The sequence below is a fragment of the Fundulus heteroclitus genome, chromosome 16 (genome assembly GCF_011125445.2).
Source record: "Fundulus heteroclitus isolate FHET01 chromosome 16, MU-UCD_Fhet_4.1, whole genome shotgun sequence".
Taxonomy (NCBI): domain Eukaryota; kingdom Metazoa; phylum Chordata; class Actinopteri; order Cyprinodontiformes; family Fundulidae; genus Fundulus; species Fundulus heteroclitus.
The window spans coordinates 20,309,126-20,329,859 of NC_046376.1; the positions used below are offsets into that span (position 1 = coordinate 20,309,126).

General features: G+C 41.3%; 1 protein-coding gene across 2 annotated transcripts in view; it reads left to right on the plus strand.

Annotated features, from left to right (window-relative positions):
- The window catches only part of crebbpb (CREB binding protein b), a 55,974-nt gene that overhangs the window by 24,271 nt on the left and 10,969 nt on the right, over positions 1–20,734 (plus strand). Inside the window, exons 3-18 of one of the 2 annotated variants that reach the window (XM_036147992.1) lie at positions 7,043–7,213; positions 7,919–8,165; positions 11,044–11,157; positions 12,432–12,671; positions 12,767–12,866; positions 12,984–13,121; positions 13,210–13,327; positions 13,448–13,622; positions 13,717–13,779; positions 14,033–14,154; positions 15,459–15,647; positions 15,756–16,115; positions 16,263–16,454; positions 16,559–16,739; positions 17,621–17,739; positions 17,826–18,065. In XM_036147992.1, the coding sequence (XP_036003885.1) occupies positions 7,043–7,213; positions 7,919–8,165; positions 11,044–11,157; positions 12,432–12,671; positions 12,767–12,866; positions 12,984–13,121; positions 13,210–13,327; positions 13,448–13,622; positions 13,717–13,779; positions 14,033–14,154; positions 15,459–15,647; positions 15,756–16,115; positions 16,263–16,454; positions 16,559–16,739; positions 17,621–17,739; positions 17,826–18,065 (2,769 nt within the window). The remainder of the gene's footprint in view (positions 1–7,042; positions 7,214–7,918; positions 8,166–11,043; positions 11,158–12,431; positions 12,672–12,766; positions 12,867–12,983; positions 13,122–13,209; positions 13,328–13,447; positions 13,623–13,716; positions 13,780–14,032; positions 14,155–15,458; positions 15,648–15,755; positions 16,116–16,262; positions 16,455–16,558; positions 16,740–17,620; positions 17,740–17,825; positions 18,066–20,734) is intronic. The other variant, XM_036147993.1, reaches the window with a different exon arrangement.

Genomic DNA, 20,734 nt, shown 5'->3' on the forward strand with positions numbered 1-20,734 from the left:
ATAACATTAGCTAATCCTTTTTTTATCCCACGACGGGGAAATTTATAGGATTAAAGCAACAGGCAGGTGCACACAACACAGACAAAATTACATAAGGATTGAAATATATAAGAGGTGGATTAGCAAAAAAACACTGAACATAACATTATTGTTATTATTATTATTATTATTATTATTATTTAATTGTAATAATAAAATAAAAACCACAAAACCCAAAAGGTCAACAGTTTCATGATACATCAAGCTTAGGGACTGGCTAATATACAGCAGGTCAAAAAAGGCCATATTTTGGCTGCAGTGCTGCTGTTCTCTTATGAAGAAAAGATCAACTAGTGCACTAAATTCAATAGATGGGTTGAAAATATCCAGTATAAAATAAGTGCTACAAATGTTACAACACTTTTGTTCATATGGCAGCAGAACAAGTGCTCTTTACACTACTTTTGAATTCATTCTTGGAGTTTGTAAATACAATGCGATTAATCGCGATTAATCGCGATTAATCAGTGCGATTAATCGCGATTAAATATTTTAATCGTTGCCCAGCCCTAATTTTAAAGTGACGGTAAATGAAATTTCTAAAAGTCTTTTGGCAATAAACCAATCACTGCATGCATTCAGAGCCACATCAACACAAATACTGCTCTAAAAATGAGTTGTATATGACCTAATCTCCTCTTTTAACAGTAACATTAGGATGGGCAACGATACTGTTGAAATGTGCGAATTTTAAAATGTTAATGCAGACTTTAATGATGTTTTTATAGGATCAACCTCTTTGAATAGATATATGATCTGAAAAAGTAACAAATCTAGTTATATTGTCTGATACTGGGTTAACAAATCAATTAATTGGAATTATCTCCAGTATTGCTGGGTGACAAATTCACAGGGACATTAAATTAATATATAACTTTCTACTTTGATCTGTGATGCCCCTCTAAAGCGAGGCATTTAAATACAAATATAAAAAGACGCACAAAAAATTTTTGTCTCACTACTTTGTTTCAGGTTGGTGAGGATCATCAAAATTATTTCCTGTTGTCTAAATGCCAGAATAACTTCTACTTTCCTCCAAATTCTGCAGCAGCCTTAAAATTGAAACATTTACATACGCTAAGGTTTCTGAAAGCCAGGATGAAGAAGATGATGATGATGTCATGGCTTTACAAGCTTCTGATAGGTTAATTGGGAACCTTTTGAATTAAATGGAGGCACAATTTATCAGTGTATCCTTGATCCCTGGATACACTTTCCAGTGGACTAAAGGTGCCACACATCTGCTGAAAACAATTATACGTCAGGATATTATTTTAAAACAATCCACTCTGGTCTTATTTCTTTCTTCTGAGGCCTTCCTCTAATAAAGTTGAATGCGGTTCGCTTCTTGTGACTCTCAGCCAAAGTATACGGTGAGAGCTACAATGAACGGCTAACACCGAAGCTAACTGCTAAGCTAACCGGATACATAAACACTAGAAGTGTGCAGCCAGCAAGCAGAAACCAACAAGGAACGAGCATGCACACACTGGCGTCACGCGAGCGTGTCAGAATGATTGGTGTGTGGGACAACCAGTAGATGAGGCGATACCCGCAGAACGTGAGGGACAGAGGTGAATGAGAGCAGGAACAAAACTCAGACAGATCACTGCCATTAGAACCAAACTGCAGGGATTGGTCAGATTTTTTCTAGGCCTGCAGTTCCCATAGAAATTAACATTTTAACCTTCTTCTGAATACATAATGTATTAACTACTTGCAGAATGGAAGGACCATTTCACCCAGTATAATTAAGTCTTTCTGAACAAGATTACCAGCTATAGCTCTAAGCAGAAAAATAGAAGCAACATCTCAACACATCTGTCAGGTAGTTAAAGACTAGGTCCTTTAAGATGGACCTTGACTCTAAGCACACTGCTAGAAAGTGACTCATGGACAGAAATAAATTAACATGGCCTTGATTTCGGATCTGTTGATTACTGAAGAAATATGTGTAAATATTTGTGTGTATGTATATATATATATATATATATATATATATATATATAATATATAATATATAATATATAAAAAAAAAATACACAGCTGTAGCCACTTTGTGCGCACTGACAGGTGTGTGGTGGGCGGCCGCATTGGAGCAATAAATGCGTAAATGACCAAGCAGTTATCCCCGAAAGAATTTATCAGTTGCGTCTGGAGCGCGGGGATAAATGCGGTGTTTTCTGTTGCGACAAATTCGTTGATTTCACGTGGAGCCGCGCAATTATTTCAAAACAGCGAGGACGTTCTCCTAATACAAATATGATAACAATCACAGCTTTTTAAACTCAATTATTATAAACATTAACACTCAATATAGTATTTAAACGGCACAAGTAAACGACTCTATGGTCATTTTCAGATGTCCTGGCAAAATACCATTTACTTTGTTTCAAATCACCAAAAGTCTGTCTGATGGAAACAAAAATTCACCATCCTGAGTCCATCATTGAAAACAGATGGCTGCTTAATTCTTGAAAACAGCATTTTGTTGCTAGATAGACCCCCATGAATGGATCATACGAAAAACTTAAAATTATTCTAAACTGTGGCAGGTCTAGATTTAAAGAGATTTTCTTTCAGTCAATAAGTAGAAAGGAAGAGAGGCAGGTATCTTTCAAACTATGTGCCTCTTCACACAGCGTAAACGTCTGGTTTCCACTGTAGCTCATTAAGACAAACCGTCTTCATTATTTTTTATTGCTTGGGCAAAAACTACAGCAGTACCAAAGCTGACACGCTGTAATGCATCACACTAGATGCAAATAGTTTTCCAGGGCTTTAGTGTCATTATGCGATTTATTTATCAAACACATGTCGGTTGAGCAAAGTTCCTGTAAATGCTTGTCATGATCAGGATTAATTGATTTTGTGCCCATATAAACGATGTATTTGGATGATTTTTTTCGTCTTCAGTCCAAACATCAGTCTTGGATCAGCTTGTCTTTGCTTCTAACTAACATCGGGTGGAGAAGTGAGAAATATTATTCTCTGGGTTCCATGTCCTGCAAGATCAGAGCGCTGCTCAAACCTATAGGAACTTCATTTTACTCTGTTATGGAGAAAAATGTTCAGAACCGTGTTTCTTAAGGCTCCAACATACTCAGGTGGGAGACTCTTGCAGACTCTGCGCTGACACTCCGCGGACATTTTACCCTTCATAGCTGAGCGTATCTATTGCCCACATTTCTTGTGGCAAATTCCTATGATTCCCACTCTTTCTGTCAGTGGGGAGACGCGGCATAACAGATGGTAAAATGTTTCTTACCGCCAAGCAGTTTATAGTGGGACACCACGTACGCGGGCGTAAAAATTGAGCCTTAAAGGTATACAATGCAACCGGGGTTGGTTTTCCAGCGAGGCTCCCCCCAGAGGGCGAAAGTAAAAGTGCACTGTCGTAAAGATGCTCAGCTGTTCTGGTTTCTCCGTCAAGCCAGGCGCGGTTGTTTTGAGCTTAGCAGACAGGCGAACGCAACGAAAAGTGGAAAAAACGGCAGTACAAACAATGACTAACACAGTGAAAGTATGAACATCAGGCTTCCTGCAGCGCTATGTTGGCGAGGCGGCCGCGTCTCGCCAACATTCAAAAAAAAAAAATAATAATAATAATAATTCGATATGCTTGCATGTTTATTTGACGTTAACACGCGGTTCATTGTTGTTGCTTTCGCGCGTGCATATAGTGAATGGCAGGGCAAAAACACACATTTACGCCGTAAAGTAAGACCGATCATGTCGGCCACCAAAATATTCTTACCTTGACTTGATGTCGCTGGAATTGGGTCAGGATGTTCTTCGGTTGTGCCCTTTCCTCCGACAAAATGTTTGCTACATATGTACGTGAATTTGGTAACTTTTTCCGGGTTGAACTGTTGTGTAGGCCGACCGCCCCGGTGTTCCAAGCGTACACATTTCTCCTTGGCAGTCTTGAAGAAAACATCCTTCATATGCGGCCGATCAGCGTAACTCGAGTCGCTGTTGCACGTTCCATAGCAACAATGTTTAAAAACCATGGTCTTAGATTTGGAAAAAGCAGTCGTTTACCGAGTAAAACCAAGGGTAACGCACGTCTCTTTTACAGCGAAACAGCGACGGACTATGCAAGCTTGTCCTACTGCGTACCACGTGATGTGATGTCATCGTGACGTTACGTTTCTAAAAATAGCTCGCCCGCGGTACGCCATTGCAAGTACGGTATTTCCCCCACAGACCACCAGGGCGGCCGAGAAAACCTTTGTTCGACCTGAAATGACTCATTTAATCATCCAAAACGGTATGGAACACATTAATTAACTGAAAAATGTTGCATGGTATGCCTTTTAAAGCAAAGGTTATGTGCAGTTTTAATGCACTCTTCACTGAAAGATAAATTGCATTTAGTAAAGTTAAAATGTATCAGACTGGGTTATTGCATGTAGATAATCTGGTAGTGGGACAACTACTGTTGTTCCCACTTAAAGCTGTAGTTGATAATCCTGTATGTATTCGGAAAAAGGAGGTTGAAAAATTAGATCTCCGTGAGAGCTGCAGGCTTGTAAACACTGACCAATCCCTGCTCTTCAGTGCAAAGGACAGGGATTGGTCTAATAGATAAGGTATCACCTTATCTGTTGGTTGTCCCATATGCCAATCAACATTAGTGTCTATGCTCTTTCTTTGTTAGTTTTCGCTTGCTGGCTGCGCACTTCTAGTGTTTATGTATCTGGTTAGCTTAGCAGTTAGCTCCGGTGTTAGCCGTTCATTGTAGCTCCGCTGTTCTGATTGAACATGGCTGAGAGTTGCAAGAAGCAAACTGTGTTCAAGTTTATGAGAAGAGGAAGGCCACAGTAAAAAGAAATAAGAGCAGAGTGGCTTTGGGAGATTTTAATTCACGCGATCCCGCTGTGGAGCGGAAGGTAGCAGGTAATGACTACCTTTTTAAGTGGAATAATTTAAACAATATAGGTCCCCGGATAATTGACGCCATTTTGACATTCTTGCCATCTCTTTATAAAACCAGTAGTGCCATTCTCTCCCTCAACCCCTCCCTCAAAAATCCCCACCGGTTCAGAGTAGAGGGAAAATATTTCACTCTGCTTTTCACAAACACCTCATTGGACACATTTATAAAACGTGCGTTCGTCACATTCCACACAAAAACTTGATGGGAGAATGTGCGATCCTCACTGCAACTCTGACCCATGCGTACGCTCATTTTGAAAACGGGGAAAATTGGCGACACAAATGGTAAAGTGTTGAATCACAGCCAAACCGATTCCTCTCAGACGTTCAATTTCACTCTATATCGGATTTTAATCATAGATCGACTTCATCACGAGCATTCAAAAGCCCATCGTTAATTCATACATGTGCTGGTGGCACTTAACTATATATAACGACCTTTCAAATAAATAAAAGAAATACCCATAAGTCATCTTAAATAAAAGTCTCACAACATTTTTTTTACCATCACATTTCTCTTCCCGATGAGCACCAAAGTGACCTGTACCACAGATTACCAAATAATTGTGACTTTAATTGCTGTAAACAATTAAAAATACTTATGCTGCGCGGTGGATGGAAATGGAAGATTTAGGAGGAAACGCTGTTTCAGCAAAAAAAAAGATTTTCTGACCAATGATGATGATGGCTAAAATGCTGCTTTAGACTCCGAGCATTGCATTCTGCTATAACCTGCAGCGTGCAGCCAAGCGTCCCGTCTGCTGCTTTCTGCAGTTTATTTTTTTTTGGTGGGGGGTGTTTATCGTCGGGGTGGGGAACCTCTCATTTCTCCTGGTCTCCCTTCCTCCTCAGATTATCGATCTGAACACAAAGCCTCAGAGTTTCGACAAGGAGCGCGGCTCGTTGAGGCCGTCACCCGGCGTTTAAAACGGCAATCAAGTTTACTTTCCCAACAAGTTCCTTTGATGTGGTCACGTGTGTTTTTACTTATGATTTTCACATTTAATAAACACCTCTGTGTGAATTTTTTTCACAGTTTTGCTTTTTCTCCGATATTGCCATTTCACAATGAAAATAAAAAAGATCAGCTGACCCATTTTTAACACACATCATCATTCATGAGGTGCTTTGCGTTGACCATTTATGGTTAAATCAGGCATGTAGAGGGCAGAACCAGGTACGCAAACATTCGGGTACAGTGACCTAAAAAGGGAAATTGCGTGCTGGTGTAAGTGCACTTTTTTTTTTATAAATCGTATTTTTTTTTTTGGCGTACCTACACTGCAATTTTAAATAGTCCCGCAAACTGTCACAGTCGCTAAAGGTTGTTTTGATGCAATATTTGATGAGATAAAAATATTTAGAGCTTAATCCATTAAAAAAACTTTGTTTCTCAGTAATAGAATAAGCCAATAGGATGAACTTTCAATGTTCTTTATGCTTACTCCTTGGTAACCAAGTTTAGAAAGCTTTGGGATAGGCCTGGGCGATAAATCGATTTAATCGATTAATTGGAATTTAAACATTTTTAAGATTCATTTTTGCAAATTCGGGATTTTATTTTGCCAATGGGGTCCCATGAAGAGAGTAGCATGCAATGCTGAATCTTTCTCTTTTTTTTGTTTAACCATAATACAAGGTACTTTAATTTACTCGTTTGCTTCTTTTGTTCTGCTTTTGCACTGTTTAATTGCATAATTGTGTAAGTTCCTATGAATTCTGAGCCTTTTATTATTATTTCAACAAAACAAACAGAAAATGTTCAATGTTTGCAAAGTCGGTTGTAAACCTGTTTGAACGTTTTTAGTCATGCACAAGACAATGCAATAAATCAGTGAAACCGGAAGCATATCTTAAGAGGAGCAATGTTTTATGGAGCTTCAGGTTTAGCTTACGGCACAATTTTTGCAGTTTGGGCAAAAAAAAAATTTGTCAGGAGAGCTATTTTGTCGCGAGAGAGACAGCCAGCCAAGCTCCTCAGCGATCAACCAGTCAGATGTTTGGGTAGAAATTTATAAAGTGCCATAACCTGACCGACCGTTGTCCTGTTTGTTCACTGTAGATGGCGATGTCAGGAGCTCCGTTCGGCCAGCAGTACGGCCAGGCCGGGGTGCAACCGCAGATGGGGACAGCGGGGGTCAATGCCCAGCAACTCCAGAACAAGACGGCCCTTTCTAACAACCTGCCCCCATTCCCTGCTGAGTTAAAGGGAGCTGGGAGCGTGCCAAACATGGTGAGGGTTTTAGCCCGCGCATGAACTCGTCTTACTGCTTCTGCAGCCATTTTTTCTAACTTGGAGGGAAAAAACATTAGATTTTGGTTCAGCGTTTGTTTTAATGTCTTGTTTATATTGTATTACTGCATCATTGTGGAGAAAATACCAAGCTAGTTTTTTATAATACTCGATACAAAATGCACGATTTATGCAACTGTGCTGGAGGAAAAAGCTGAAGCAGCCGACTGATGAAGCAGAACTGACTGTAGGACTGAAATGGTCAGTGTGGATTGATTAAAGCGCGGTCAAGTCATAATCCTCCCTTTCGCACAAGAGCTTAGACAAGACATCTGCATACAGCTGTAGTGAACACTGGGTTATACTCTATTGCTGCACGTTATACCACCAGTGTAAGTGAGAGCATTTTTAAAGATGAAGAAAGCAGGAAATCATCAGGAGTTTTTATACTTAAGACTTTTTCAGGCATGAAATGTAAGTTTCTTGATTTCTAGGATTGTGTTCTTATCTTTTTGTATTGATTAGTGTTTAAAACAACTTTTCTCGTTCAGCTGCTAATGCTTTTCGTCAGGTTTTAATTTTTGCAAATAATGTCTTATCATTCTGTTTTGTTTTTTTTACACTTTTGGAGCTTAAAATGAGCAAAGTTTTGACAATGTAATCCATATATTAACGGTATGTGTTTCCATTTCCTTGCGGTCCCAGATGCAGCAGCAGGTAGCATCGATGGGTATGGTCCCTGGGGCCGGCGGCGTATCCGGAGGCCCGACTGCCGACCCCGAGAAGCGAAAACTCATTCAGCAGCAGCTGGTCCTGCTGCTCCATGCGCACAAGTGCCAACGGCGGGAACAGGCCAACGGAGAAGTGAGGGCCTGTACCCTGCCTCACTGCCGCACCATGAAGAACGTACTCAACCACATGACTCACTGCCAGGCTGGCAAGTCCTGCCAGGGTGAGTAAAAAAAGGGCAAGAATGAAAGCAAGGCTTTACCAGTTATTGTTTAAAAGAGAACGTTATTAAACAGAGTTGACCTTTATTGGCTTCATATATGAGCGATTAGCATGGATAGCATTTCTAAAGCAGCAGTCTCTCGTAGTGTTTTCCTCAACTCTGGGTTTTCCAAAACGCTCCCAACATTTCTCGGTCAGTGCAGCAACTTTGCTATCATTCATTCAGCCTTCCTGTTGTTTCTTAAAAGTCTTGTTCTCTCTCAGCTCAAACGAACCACTGAACTGCACTATATCTTGAAGAAATAAGTTTCCTTTTAAAAACAAAAAATTATTTTACATCCCTGTGTTGCACCTTCCTGATACTGCAAACGGCAATCTTTTAGTTTTCTTCCCCGAGTTGCAGCATCCACACCAAAGAGTGTTATCATATGGTGCGTTCGCTGATCAGACTTTTAAATTGCTGCATCAGAGGACTCGGCAAATGTGGTTCTGGAAGACCTTGAACTTGCTGGAGGAACTAAATACCCTTTCCAGCCTTGGAACATTTTTATTTTGATCCTGATAAAAAAGCAGGAGGGTGTCACTGAGGAGAGGGATAATAGAGTTAGAGATGCACCGACTCAGTTTTTTCCGATCCAATGCCGATACCTGGGCTGAGCGTACTGGCCAATACAGATCTGACACTACCGTTGAATGACTGAACCATTTACCTTACCATGTGAGTGAATTCTTGACATAAATATTGTTTTAAAAAAGGGTCAGTGTGCTCCTTAGCATGTTGCGTTTGGAGAAGCTTATTTACTTTAACTTCAGTCTGACTCCACCATTTACCTGTTTTAATTAGCCATGTTGGCCTTCAATAGCGGTACAACAACATGGAGGGGTGCACTGGTTTGTTTCGTTGCTTCACTATTTATTAGCCAACTGAGCTGTCAGCTGATTGACATTTTCCCTGCGCTGATTGGTATTACAGTGAACGGAGCGCTAACCTGACAAAAGCCAGACGTATGTCGCTCCGCCTAGCTCCACTCACATACATCTGGGACATCGCCCATAGAGAGTGATTTCTCCAACCAATTTTATGGTCTGGCCAATCAGGACGCAGGGCTGGAGTTTCATAGATGTGACGTAGTGGAGACGCAACCATGACGTGAGACTGTTTTGATAGCAATGACGGCTCGTCGTGGAAGCAAGCGTTAACATTGATGCTGCTATTTCTTCCATGTTGTCCAATCTACCAAATATTGTTTCATTAAAAGAACATCAGAGAACGCCTCTGAAGGCTTTTGTTGGTGGAAACCATGTTTTCGCCCTTCTCCTGACCAGATTTGGCAAGTTTTGTTTTCCGGGGCTGCAGACGCGGACGCGCCCCGGAGCGGTTAGCAGTTAGCGCGAACCATATTGGGAGGCCTTTAGTCCTCAATGCGGTTGGCCCGGATTCGACTCCGACCCGCGGCGCTTTGCCGCCTGTCCTCCCCCCTCTTCCTGTCAGCTCACTGTCAATAAAACGTGTGCCACTAGAGCCGCAAACACATTCATTTTTTTTTTTTCTGCGTCGCTCTCATCAGCGTCACGGGTTAGCTTCGGTGTGAGTGGTTGAAATAGCACGTCGATAAAGATGACAGACAAGTGGCTTATCCAATCATATGCAAGAATTTTTGATAAGGCCCAGCCTTCAATAAAGGCAATTCCTATGGCAGTGTCCCAGATGTATGTGAGTGAAGCTAGGCGGAGCGACATACGTCTGGCTTTTGTCAGGTTAACGGAGCACTGCTTGGTTCTGAACCTAGCGCCTGGGAAGCGGATCTCCACCGTGAAGCTAATGTCGAAACAGCGTTAGCTTATGCTGTCCGGGAGGTTTACTGCTTCGCTGTTGCAGATACAGGAGCTGTACGGACAGCTGGAGCTGGAAGCAGCCATCAGAGGTTGGCCCAATGTATGCCACAGAGAAAATATCCCACACCGTTACATCACCACCACCGGCCTGGTTTCTTTGAGCCCTTCTTGCCTTTCTGTCATCCTGAACCAGTCTGACCTTTCTCTAGACTGCTGTAGCTGCCACTCCCTGGTTATTTTTCTTTTGTAGAAGCTTGCTAAATACACCTGAGGGATGGTTGTGCCTCAAAATCCCAGAGGATCGGGAGTTTTTTTTAAAGTGTTTGGACCAGCCCGTCTGAAACAAACCTTCAAAATCACTCAAATATTGAGTGATTTGCTTGGTTTGAACCTTAGCAAATTATAGTCACCAGATGCCTAAATGCATTTGGTGTTGTGCTAACGACACAGTAGTTAGGTTCACACAGGTACACCTAACTAAAAAATGAATGAATTTTCGAACTGGTTGAAGGAAACGCACAAAGCAGTTATTTTATAAATGAAAGGCTTTGGGGATGGATGATAAAGAGTTTTTTTTCAGAGTGATTCCCAGCCGGTTATGCTTCTCCACAGAGAATAAAGCAGAACGGCCATGGACCCTTGTGTTTTATTGCTTTAGTGGAGCCAGTTACCTCCGTTGACTGGCTAAACCCCAGTGACTGACATGAGCAAACATTAATTTAATTGTGTCAAACTGCTGTAAAGTCGGTTGTTTTACATTTAATATGTTTACACTTGTTCTCAGCGGCTCAATTAGACACTCAGAGTTTGAGAACTTTGAACTTCAACGTTTATGTCGTATCGGCTCTCCAAATAGATCGAGAGATGGATTTATGCTTTTACAGCATGTCGACTGATTCATTTCACGTAGCTGATTTAATGTCGTCGTGTTTAAAAATCCCAGCCCGTTTCCAGTATCTCCCGTCGTCCACGTAATATGCTGTCTGGGCTGCTCGTCAGCGCTCCTCACTGACGGTTGCCTTTTGCTTTCATTTTTCCTTCAGTGGCTCACTGTGCATCATCCAGACAGATCATCTCCCACTGGAAGAACTGTACGCGGCACGACTGCCCGGTTTGCTTGCCTTTAAAGAACGCAAGTGACAAGAGAAATCAGCAGCGTAAGTAATTTGCTTTGTTGTTTTTATTAAAACCATTTTAGGAGGGACTTGACAAAAAAAAAAAAAAAAAAAAAACAGCAGCAAGAGCCTCAAGGAAGTGTGTGAGTGCAGCATGAAGCAGTGCCACCTGCAGGTTGTGTTTTCCTGCTGCAGGTCTGTGCTGGCTCGCTCGCTCCGAGCTCCAATGGTGAGAGGATTCCTCTAGAAAGGGAGGGCCTGTAATGTGACACCCAGGGGAGGGGCCCCGTGGCGCCGCTATTAGTGGGGGCAGGGTCTCAGGACAGCATGCTCTCTAATTGGTTAAAAGCCACTATGACAGGTTTAAATCCCCCACAGAGGCAGCATGCTCACTGTCAGCAATCAACACAGCAGGGATCTGCACACAGGTTTTACATGAGACCTTCTACAGCTGCCATTTTCTGTTTGTTTTTCCCTGATTGATTTTTTTTTTTTAAATAAAGTTTTGCATTCACTTCTTTTAGATGTTATGAATCATTTATTGCGCTTATTTTTGATGTTTGGATAATTAAGAGCAGGCAACGGGAGGAATTAATATGATTTTTTTGTTTACATTTTTCTACTGATTGTTATTGAGATGTTAAGGATTTACCAACATTTGTTATGAAAGAGCAGCTAAATAAGTGGCAAATTTTGCTCATTTAGTTTAACGTTCTAATTTTTAAATAGTTTAGTTTTGGTTTGGTACATTTTTCCACTTTATAATAATAATAATAATAATAATAATAGAAATAATGGGATTTTAATCATGCACTAGCATTGGTTGTGATTTTTGAATAATTAAGAGAAACACAGGATCCAAAAGGTTTTGCCACTTTATTTAATTTCATCTTCATAATTTTCAATTTTTTTTGAATCTTTTAATTTTTACAAATTTCTATAAAGATGAGATAACTCGTTTACTAGCATAAATTTTTTTACGTTTAAAAAATTAGACTCAAAACATAAGATGCAAAATTTCCACACTCTTTAATTGCATAATGTTTTATTTCTGGTTAATTGTTTTTCCCCCCCCTCTTACTTAGAATGTTAAATTAATCTTTATAAAGTTTTTTTAAATAATTTTTTACTATTTCTCATTTTTGTTCATACGTTTCTACTCCTTTCTATTGTGATGTTAATAATTTAATTAACATTATTATTTCCATGTTGAGATAATTAAAAGCAAAAGATGCAAAGTTTCCTCACTTATCATTTTGAATGTTTTTTTAATTCAGCTTTTACCAAGCATCTTATGTGCAACCCTTTCTCTCCAGCTATGCTAAGTTCTCCCGGAGCCAGCCTGCAGAATGCCATCAGTACGGTCGGACCCGGCCAGCCGAGCGCCGCAGCCATCACCAGTACTCCTACGCATATCGACCCCAGCTCTATGCAGCGGGCCTACGCAGCCCTGGGCCTCCCGTACGGGAACCAGTCCCCTGCTCAGGGGCAGGGTCAGGGTTCGGCTCAGCAGAACCCACAGGGACATCAGCAGCTACGAAATATGAACCCACTCGGTATGTAATCAAGTGCTTATTTTTAATTATTTTTTTTAAAACTGTTCAGTCACTGTGCATGTGTGTAAACCTTTTTGTTAATGTGCATCTATCAGGCACTAATCAGATGAACCAGATGGCAGGAGCCCTGGGTACCCATTCCTCAGACCCTGCCGGCTTGCACTCTGACTCCTCTCTCCCCTCCACGCTCAACAAGTGAGGCTTGTTATCATTTATTTACGGCTAAACATTCATGTTATCTTGATCTGAGTTTTTTTTTTGTGAAATGTGTCTGAGGAGATTACATTTCTACGATGATTTTCTGCCTTACAGTCAGCTTCTGCCAGATGGATCAGTAGTAGAAGGTATGGGAAACCTGCCCGCTGCCACCCCTCTCTCTGCTTCAGGGGTAAGAAAGGCCTGGCATGAACACGTGACTCAGGACCTGCGCACCCACCTGGTGCACAAACTGTAAGCGTGGCACACGAGCAGCCGCTTCGTTAGGAACCTAGAAATAATGTCATGGTTCGGCGGATAAATCCAGCTTTTTATCCTGCAGAGTACAAGCCATATTCCCCACCCCGGACCCCGCGGCGCTGAAGGACAGGCGGATGGAGAACTTGGTGGCTTACGCACGCAAAGTCGAGGGAGATATGTATGAGTCGGCAAACAGCAGGGTAATTGAATTTAAGGCTCTTTAGTTGTTTTATTCATCATAGAAACTCAATGATTGCTTCTTTTTAAAAAAAAAAAAAAAAATCTCATCTGATTTCATGGTTTTCTCCTCCTCTAATTAGGACGAGTACTACCATTTCCTGGCAGAAAAAATCTACAAGATCCAGAAGGAGCTGGAGGAGAAGAGACGCTCACGGCTACAGAAGCAGCCCATCATGATGGGCGCGGCTGGGCCCCAGCAGCCCGGCATGGCTCAGCCCAACAGCATGGGCCCAGCACAGGCTGTCCGACCTCCGAGTCAGTACCAGCAGCACTCATACCTCGGTTTCACGTCCAACGGGGTGCAACGATTCACATTGTTTTCACTTATTCCTGCCTTTCCTGCTTGCAGATGGACCTGCACCAATGCCCAACATGCCAAATCAGATGATGAACCGTATGCAGGTGGATCAAGGTATGCCTTTGCTCTCTTAGCCGACGACATAAAAAAAGACTTGTTTTACTCTTCTCTGTAAGATCTGGCTGTAGCATAATGTTTTATAATAAACATCAGAACCGTAATTTTAAACTCTACGTTGATGAAGCTGTTTAGTGACGCCTGTGAGATTCGTCAGTGCCCCTCTGCCACCCCAGTTGGGCATTCGCATATTAAATTACATCAACTCCCCTGAAGAGGTATGTAATTGTACATAAATGTGTTCCCACAGGAATAAGTCAGTTTAACCCGATGGCGATGCAGAATGCGCAGATGTCCCAGGCGCCCATGGGAGCGAGGGCTCCTTCCCCAATGAGCCATCCACAGCAGATGAACATGAACTCTGTTCCAGTGGTGAGATTGCCTTCTTATCTCTTTCTTTTTTTTAGTACTTTTTTTTGAGTAAGTGTGCTAGGTTGTTGGATTTTTCTGCATGTTTCTGTGTTATGTTCCTGAAGCTGAGTGTGAAATTTATTTAAAGTCTTTTTTTACTTTCTTTTTTTTTTTTACGTAGGGAATAAATAATGTGGAAGTCGCCGTACTTTAACAAATGTGATAAAAGCCGTTCTACTAACATGGACGGCAGGACTTAGTCCTTCAAAACTAAAGCCTCTCACTTTATTTTCAGCAATAGTCTTAATAAACAATCCAAGATGATTATAAAATACATTCAAGCCATTTAGATCCCTTTAAAAAATAAAGAAAAGTAGCAAAGCTAAGTAGTGTTTTACTTGCTTTCGTTTTTTTTTTTTTATCCGACTGATTGCAAAAAGCTCAGTGGTAAAAGGTTTTACATTTTTATAAACGGGCGTCAATATAAGGAGAATTGTTTGCTGCCGTTCACAAGTTTTGGATGCGCAGATGAATCAGGATAACTTAAGACTGAGACTGTCTGGTGTAACGGTCCCTATGTTATTTTCCATTTTCCAACTCTCGATTAGTATAGAAATTTATGAAAAACTGTTTTAGTTTCCAGACTTACATTAAAATATATATATATGAAAACTAAAGAATTTTTTATTTAGATGGCGTCCTGTTTTGGGCCATTTTATTTTTGATAGTTTTTGTCCAAAGCAAACCAACACAGACATGTAAACTTTTCCAAAAAACATAGAAAAAGATAATTGCTTTGCTTTTTTGTGGCCTCAACACCCTCAGCCAAATGATTCTTAAAATGGCCTTTATTTTAGATATCAGTCACAACATAAACACATCTTTTTATAATAAGCGTTACAAACCAAATTTATGCACCGAGCCTTGCAACCTGTTATCTGTATTTAGTGTCGGGGTCCACATTTTTATATCAAAAGCCTAATCAAGGATTGATTTTTATGAATTATTTACAATACTGACAATAAGGTCAAAACAGGCAAGTATTTGTGCTACAATATACAAATTGTTTTTGGACAAATTTAATATTTTTTGTTTGAAAAGTGTAGGATTTTGAAAGGGAAAAGCTGTGATGTTTCCTGGTTTTGTTGCATTGACTCAACTCTTTAAGTGAAAAGTTATCTAATGAAATATTTTTAGTTTTTGAATTAATAACGTGTGTAATTTGTTCTTCTCTTACGGCGGCAGCTGTATGATCTAGCTTGATTCTCTCCAACAATCAGTTGTCCTTGTTTTGACGTGTTTCCGTCATCTCTACCACTCTTCAGATGGGCATGTCCCCGTCAAGGATGCCTCCGAACCAAGGCATGATGGGTAATCATGCTAACAACATGGTGTCCCAAGCAGCCCCCCAAGGCCAGTACCTGCAGCAGGGTCAGTATCCTGGGTCTGCAGGTGGAGCCATGAATGTGAATATGGGCATGGGACAGAATATGCCTCAGGCTGCCGTTGCACAGGTGAGATGATCGGCGATGTCGTGAGAAACTCGTTACGCTCTCTGACCTCTTGTCTGGTCTGCTTTATAAACACGTCGCCGTGCTAATAGTGTGCCCCACTTTTTCCAGCAACAACAAACCTCTAACCTCCCTCTGAATGCACTGGGCTCTCAGCTTCCCTCTGGACCCACCACCCAGCCCCCCCGGGGAACCCCCCCTCCACCCAACGTCAGCCAGCAGCAGCAGCAGCAGCAGCAGCAACACGCTCCCACACAGGCCCAGGTGCCGCCCCAGCCCCCCACTCCCGGCTCCGCAGTAGGACCCTCCTCCACCCCAACCCACATTCCAAGTAGCCTTCCTCGTCCTTCTGCACCTATGAGCACTCCCCCCGACCCCTCCCAGCCTCTGACACCCCTGCAGCCCCCATCAGAACCCCCCAGCCAGATGCAGCAGCCCACCTCTGTGCAGCCTCAGCACCCTAGTACACCGGTGAGACCCTTGTTCTTCCTGAATGCCAAACACTCGCTCATACCTCCTGCTGTCTGGTCGTTTGCTTTTTTAAATAATCTCATCATTCATCTCTAATCTATAAAATGATTAGCGTAGTGATCATTTGACTCTTTTAACTTCTTGCAGTTATCCCAGGCTGCAGCCGGTATCGATAACAGAGTGCCCACCCCGGGCTCTGTGGCCGAGCTGAGCTCCCAGCAGGCCCTGCCTGACATGAGCAGCTCCGAAGTCAAATCTGAAGTCAAGGAGGAAGAAGAAGAAGAGGAGGAGGAGGAGGACAGCAAGTCTGGGAAGAAGCAAGAAGATGTAAAGATGGAGGTGTGTACGACACGTTGCGTTTAAAAGAAAGAACGATAGGAAACAATTGTCTTGGAGCACAGCTACAAAGGTAACTTGGGCTTTTTGGGGGTTTTTTTACCCAGCAGGATGATGAAGCCAAACCCTCCCTGGTGAAGAAGGAGGAACCCGATGCAGCAGAACCAAAGCAGGAACCGATGGAGACTGAAGAGAAGAAGCCAGAGGTGAAGGTAGAACCCAAAGAAGAGGAGGACGGCGCGTCCAACAGCGCGTCAGCCGCGTCCTCTGCTCAGAACCGCAAGAAAAGTAAGACCGCTGATCCCGCTTTAAGGTTTTATGTTAAGTTTTAGTAACAATACAATTTGTTCAGAAATGCACCAATCGATGGATTTTTTTTGGGGCAGGTTTCGGATCTCTTACGTTTTTGTAAAGCTTTTACTGATTTCTCTGTTACTCTCCTTTCTTCTAAACTATAATAGAAGAAAATCTTTTTTTTAGGCTTCCTGCCACGGGCAGTCGTTGATTATTTATACCTGAAACAAAAGCCGTGTTGCGCAGCTGCACTGTGTGAGAGTGATTTGTTTAAAACAGGATTTTAACAATAATAATAATTTATTAATCTAATAATAAAGTCAAAATAATGATATGGAGAAGAGAGAGGCATTCATAAAGCCTCTGGATTGGATGCTGGGTTAAAAATGTCAAACAGAGCTTTCATTTGTCTGCTGAAGGTCTGGCTTTCTATCAGCCTTAAATAAACTCCAGACATGCCTTAGATAATACATTTTCTTTTAAATTCCTTCCTATTTCAATATCTTACCGATACTAAAAATTGCCGACTTTCAGCGTCCCCCACTCAGTCATAGTGTCCACTCTGAAGATTGTTTTAGCTATGATGTGTTCACTGACTGATCAGTGAAGAATATGAATAATGAGCAGTTTATTACCTTTTAAGGAATCTGGACTACTTTTAGATCAAAATAAAACAAACTGAGCAGACTAGGACTAAATAATCCTGTCAGATATTCCATCCTGACATTCTTCGAAGCCGTAAACGCTGCAGCTTTAAAAGCTTGACCCAAACTAGATCTTGTCTCCACACCAAATTAAGCAGCGAGCGATAAATCCTGAACATCTCGGGGAAGTTGTTGATGTTTATTTCCACTGACGCGATGTTTTCCGTCTAGTTTTCAAGCCAGAGGAGCTGAGACAAGCCCTGATGCCTACTCTGGAGGCCCTCTACAGACAAGACCCCGAGTCCCTGCCCTTCAGGCAGCCTGTAGACCCCATGGTGCTCGGCATTCCTGTAAGTGTCGACGTTTAGTTGTTTTTTTTTGCACGGAAGAACGCTAACAGAACCGGGAACGCTCAACGCAAAACCTCTCCCTGCAGGACTACTTTGACATAGTGAAGAACCCTATCGACTTGTCCACCATCAAGCGCAAGCTGGACACGGGTCAGTATCAGGAGCCGTGGCAGTACGTGGACGACATCTGGCTCATGTTCAACAACGCCTGGCTGTACAACCGTAAAACGTCGCGCGTCTACAAGTACTGCACCAAGCTGGCCGAGGTGTTCGAAGCGGAGATCGACCCCGTCATGCAGGGTCTGGGCTACTGCTGCGGCAGGAAGGTGAGACGGCAACACGCCCCAGAAGACACTTTATTATTAAAAGCTTAGAAATATCTTGACTTTGAAATTATTAATACCCCTTGAGCTTGATCAAACTGTCACATAGCAGCCAGAATATTAAAGGGATTTTATTGGGGTTTTATGTGACAGATCAACAAAAAGGGATGCATAATCGCAAGGTGTATGTAAAATGTGTGTTGGGTTTATTTGTATGCAGCCCCTCTGCTCTGATGAGTTAAAATCCGCTGCAACCTGCTGCCGGTGTAGGTACCAGATCGGCTCGGGTAGCCTTGCGCTTCCCGATGACGTCAAATATATGGCAACTCCCCTCAAACAAACTACATTACGCCCGCGGTCTCCATTTGTTACAAATTAATTTTATTTTTTTAATTTACGGTTATTTTCCAGTAACTTAATTGAGGCATGAAAACTTTTAACATTATTTTCGAATGCTTCTGTTGTAGTCTGACAATTTAATCTGTAATTTTGCAGGATCAAAGTTACATCTTAAGAGAAATTTTCTTCCTCCAAATTAAAAAAAACAAGTTGTGAAGGGAAACTAAACCATAAACTCTTTTCATTTTTAATAAAAGTCTGCAGCCAATGTAATTTTATCACTTTAAAATAAATAACGTTTATTGCTCCTTTTTCTACTGATATTACTATATCATTTTTTCTGATCACAATTTTTTTATTATACCAGATGAAATTATGAAATTCTTCCAAAAACTAAGTCAATATTTGTTGATTTTTTTGTAAAATGGCTTGAATATTTGTTCTGTCATTTTTCAGTGTGGTCCTTGTTAATCATTATACCTAAATATTTTACCTCATTTTTATCAATTAAAGTGGGTTGATTATTTTGAATTGCTGAGATTTCACATTTTTCTATGTTCATCTTTAAGCCTGAAGCTTTTGAGAAAAAAGAAACCGCTAAATTAACTAAATAAAATTGATTTGTTACAAATGTAGACCACGGGCTCAATGTAGTTTGTTTGAGTGGCGTTGCCATAATTTGACGTCTTCGGGAGGCGCAGGGACCATGGAGAATTTCTTCGTAAAATTGTCCGTTTACAAACCGCAATCCCGCTCTCGAATAAAAACCTACATCCCACTATAATTACTTTAGTAAGTTTTGCAGCCCAATCACAATGTTTTGCGTAATTGTGCAAACGTTAAACCAATAATGTATAGTGACGTCATCAGAAGGCGCAGAGCCCCGAGTCGATCTGGTACCTACACCAGCAGAAACCTGACACTTAGTAAATAGTTTCTTCCTACTTGTCATTGAATCTCGGCATAAATACAGCTGTTCAGTGAAGAGTGTTGAAGAATATTAGTCAGACAGAAATGCAAACGATAGGGCACAACTGCAGACCTGCCATGCAGAGTATATACAGGTTAAGTGAGGAGAGCGACCCTGGAGGAGCTGCAGGAATCTACAGCTCAGGTGGGGGAACTGTTGGTTAATTCCTCAAACTTGGCTTTAATGGAAGAGTGGCAGAAAGCAGGGCTGGGCGATACATCAATGTAGTCAATTCATTTGAATTTACAATTTTTTTTAAAGATTAGATTTTAGGAAAATTGGGATTTTGTTTCGCTAATGAACTCATTGGGCCTTCATGAAGAGAATAGCATGCAATGCTGAATATAGGGATGGGTACCGAATCCAGTCAGTACCACCGGGTACCGATTCATATAAAATCAAAGGGTACCATGTTTCAGTACCTAAACGCATCACTGTGACACTGAGGGAGTAGAAGAGTGTCAGATTTTCCATGCCGAACATGAACATTGCACACAAGAGCATAATGATGTCTGCACTGCAAAAAGAGAACTAAAAATCAGTAAAATTTTCTTGAAATGAATGTATTTGTCCTTGATTTGAGCACGAAAATAAGATTATTTGCCAATGGAATAAGTATATTTACCCCTGAAATAAGATAATTAGATATACTTGACTTGAAATAATATGATGGAGATGAATTGTGCCTATTTTATTCCATTGGCAAATAATCTTATTTGCCTGCACAAATCAAGGTAAAATTATTTAATTTCAAGACATAATTTCTTATTTTAAGTTCTGTTTTTGCAGTGTGTAGCCTCTGGTCCAGTAAGCAGAGCATGGCTGACAGAAGGCGCTGCAAAGACTGTAGACTGGAGCGAAGGTTCACTCTTCAGCAGGACGGCAGCCTTAAATATAAAGCCGGAGCTTCAATGGGACGGTTTAGATCAAAGTACAATTAGTTTTTAGAATGGCCTAGTCAAAGTCCACAATGAAATCCCAACTGAGAATCCAAGCAAAGACTTGAAAATGGATGTAGACGGATCCTCCCAATCCAGTCTGCCTGGAAGCAAACTGCAGAAAAACGGGTTTTTAGGAAAAGAGAAATCGATCAAAACAAATGTTTCACTTTCCTCCTACCTCACAGGTCTGCTGTTTCTGTGGAGTCTCATAGAACCACGTTAAAATAGGATGTAGTTGTGATGTGACACAATTTGACAGAAGTTAAAGGGAATCTGAGTTGGTGCCGAGCAATGAAGCAATCAATGTTTTATCAAGGAAATGAAGATATAATATAAAACAGTGGATGGGAATGCCATTTTTATAGTATTTTACAAGCTGGAGAAGAGATTTCAGCTTATGAACGTGACTTTCATTATTTTAT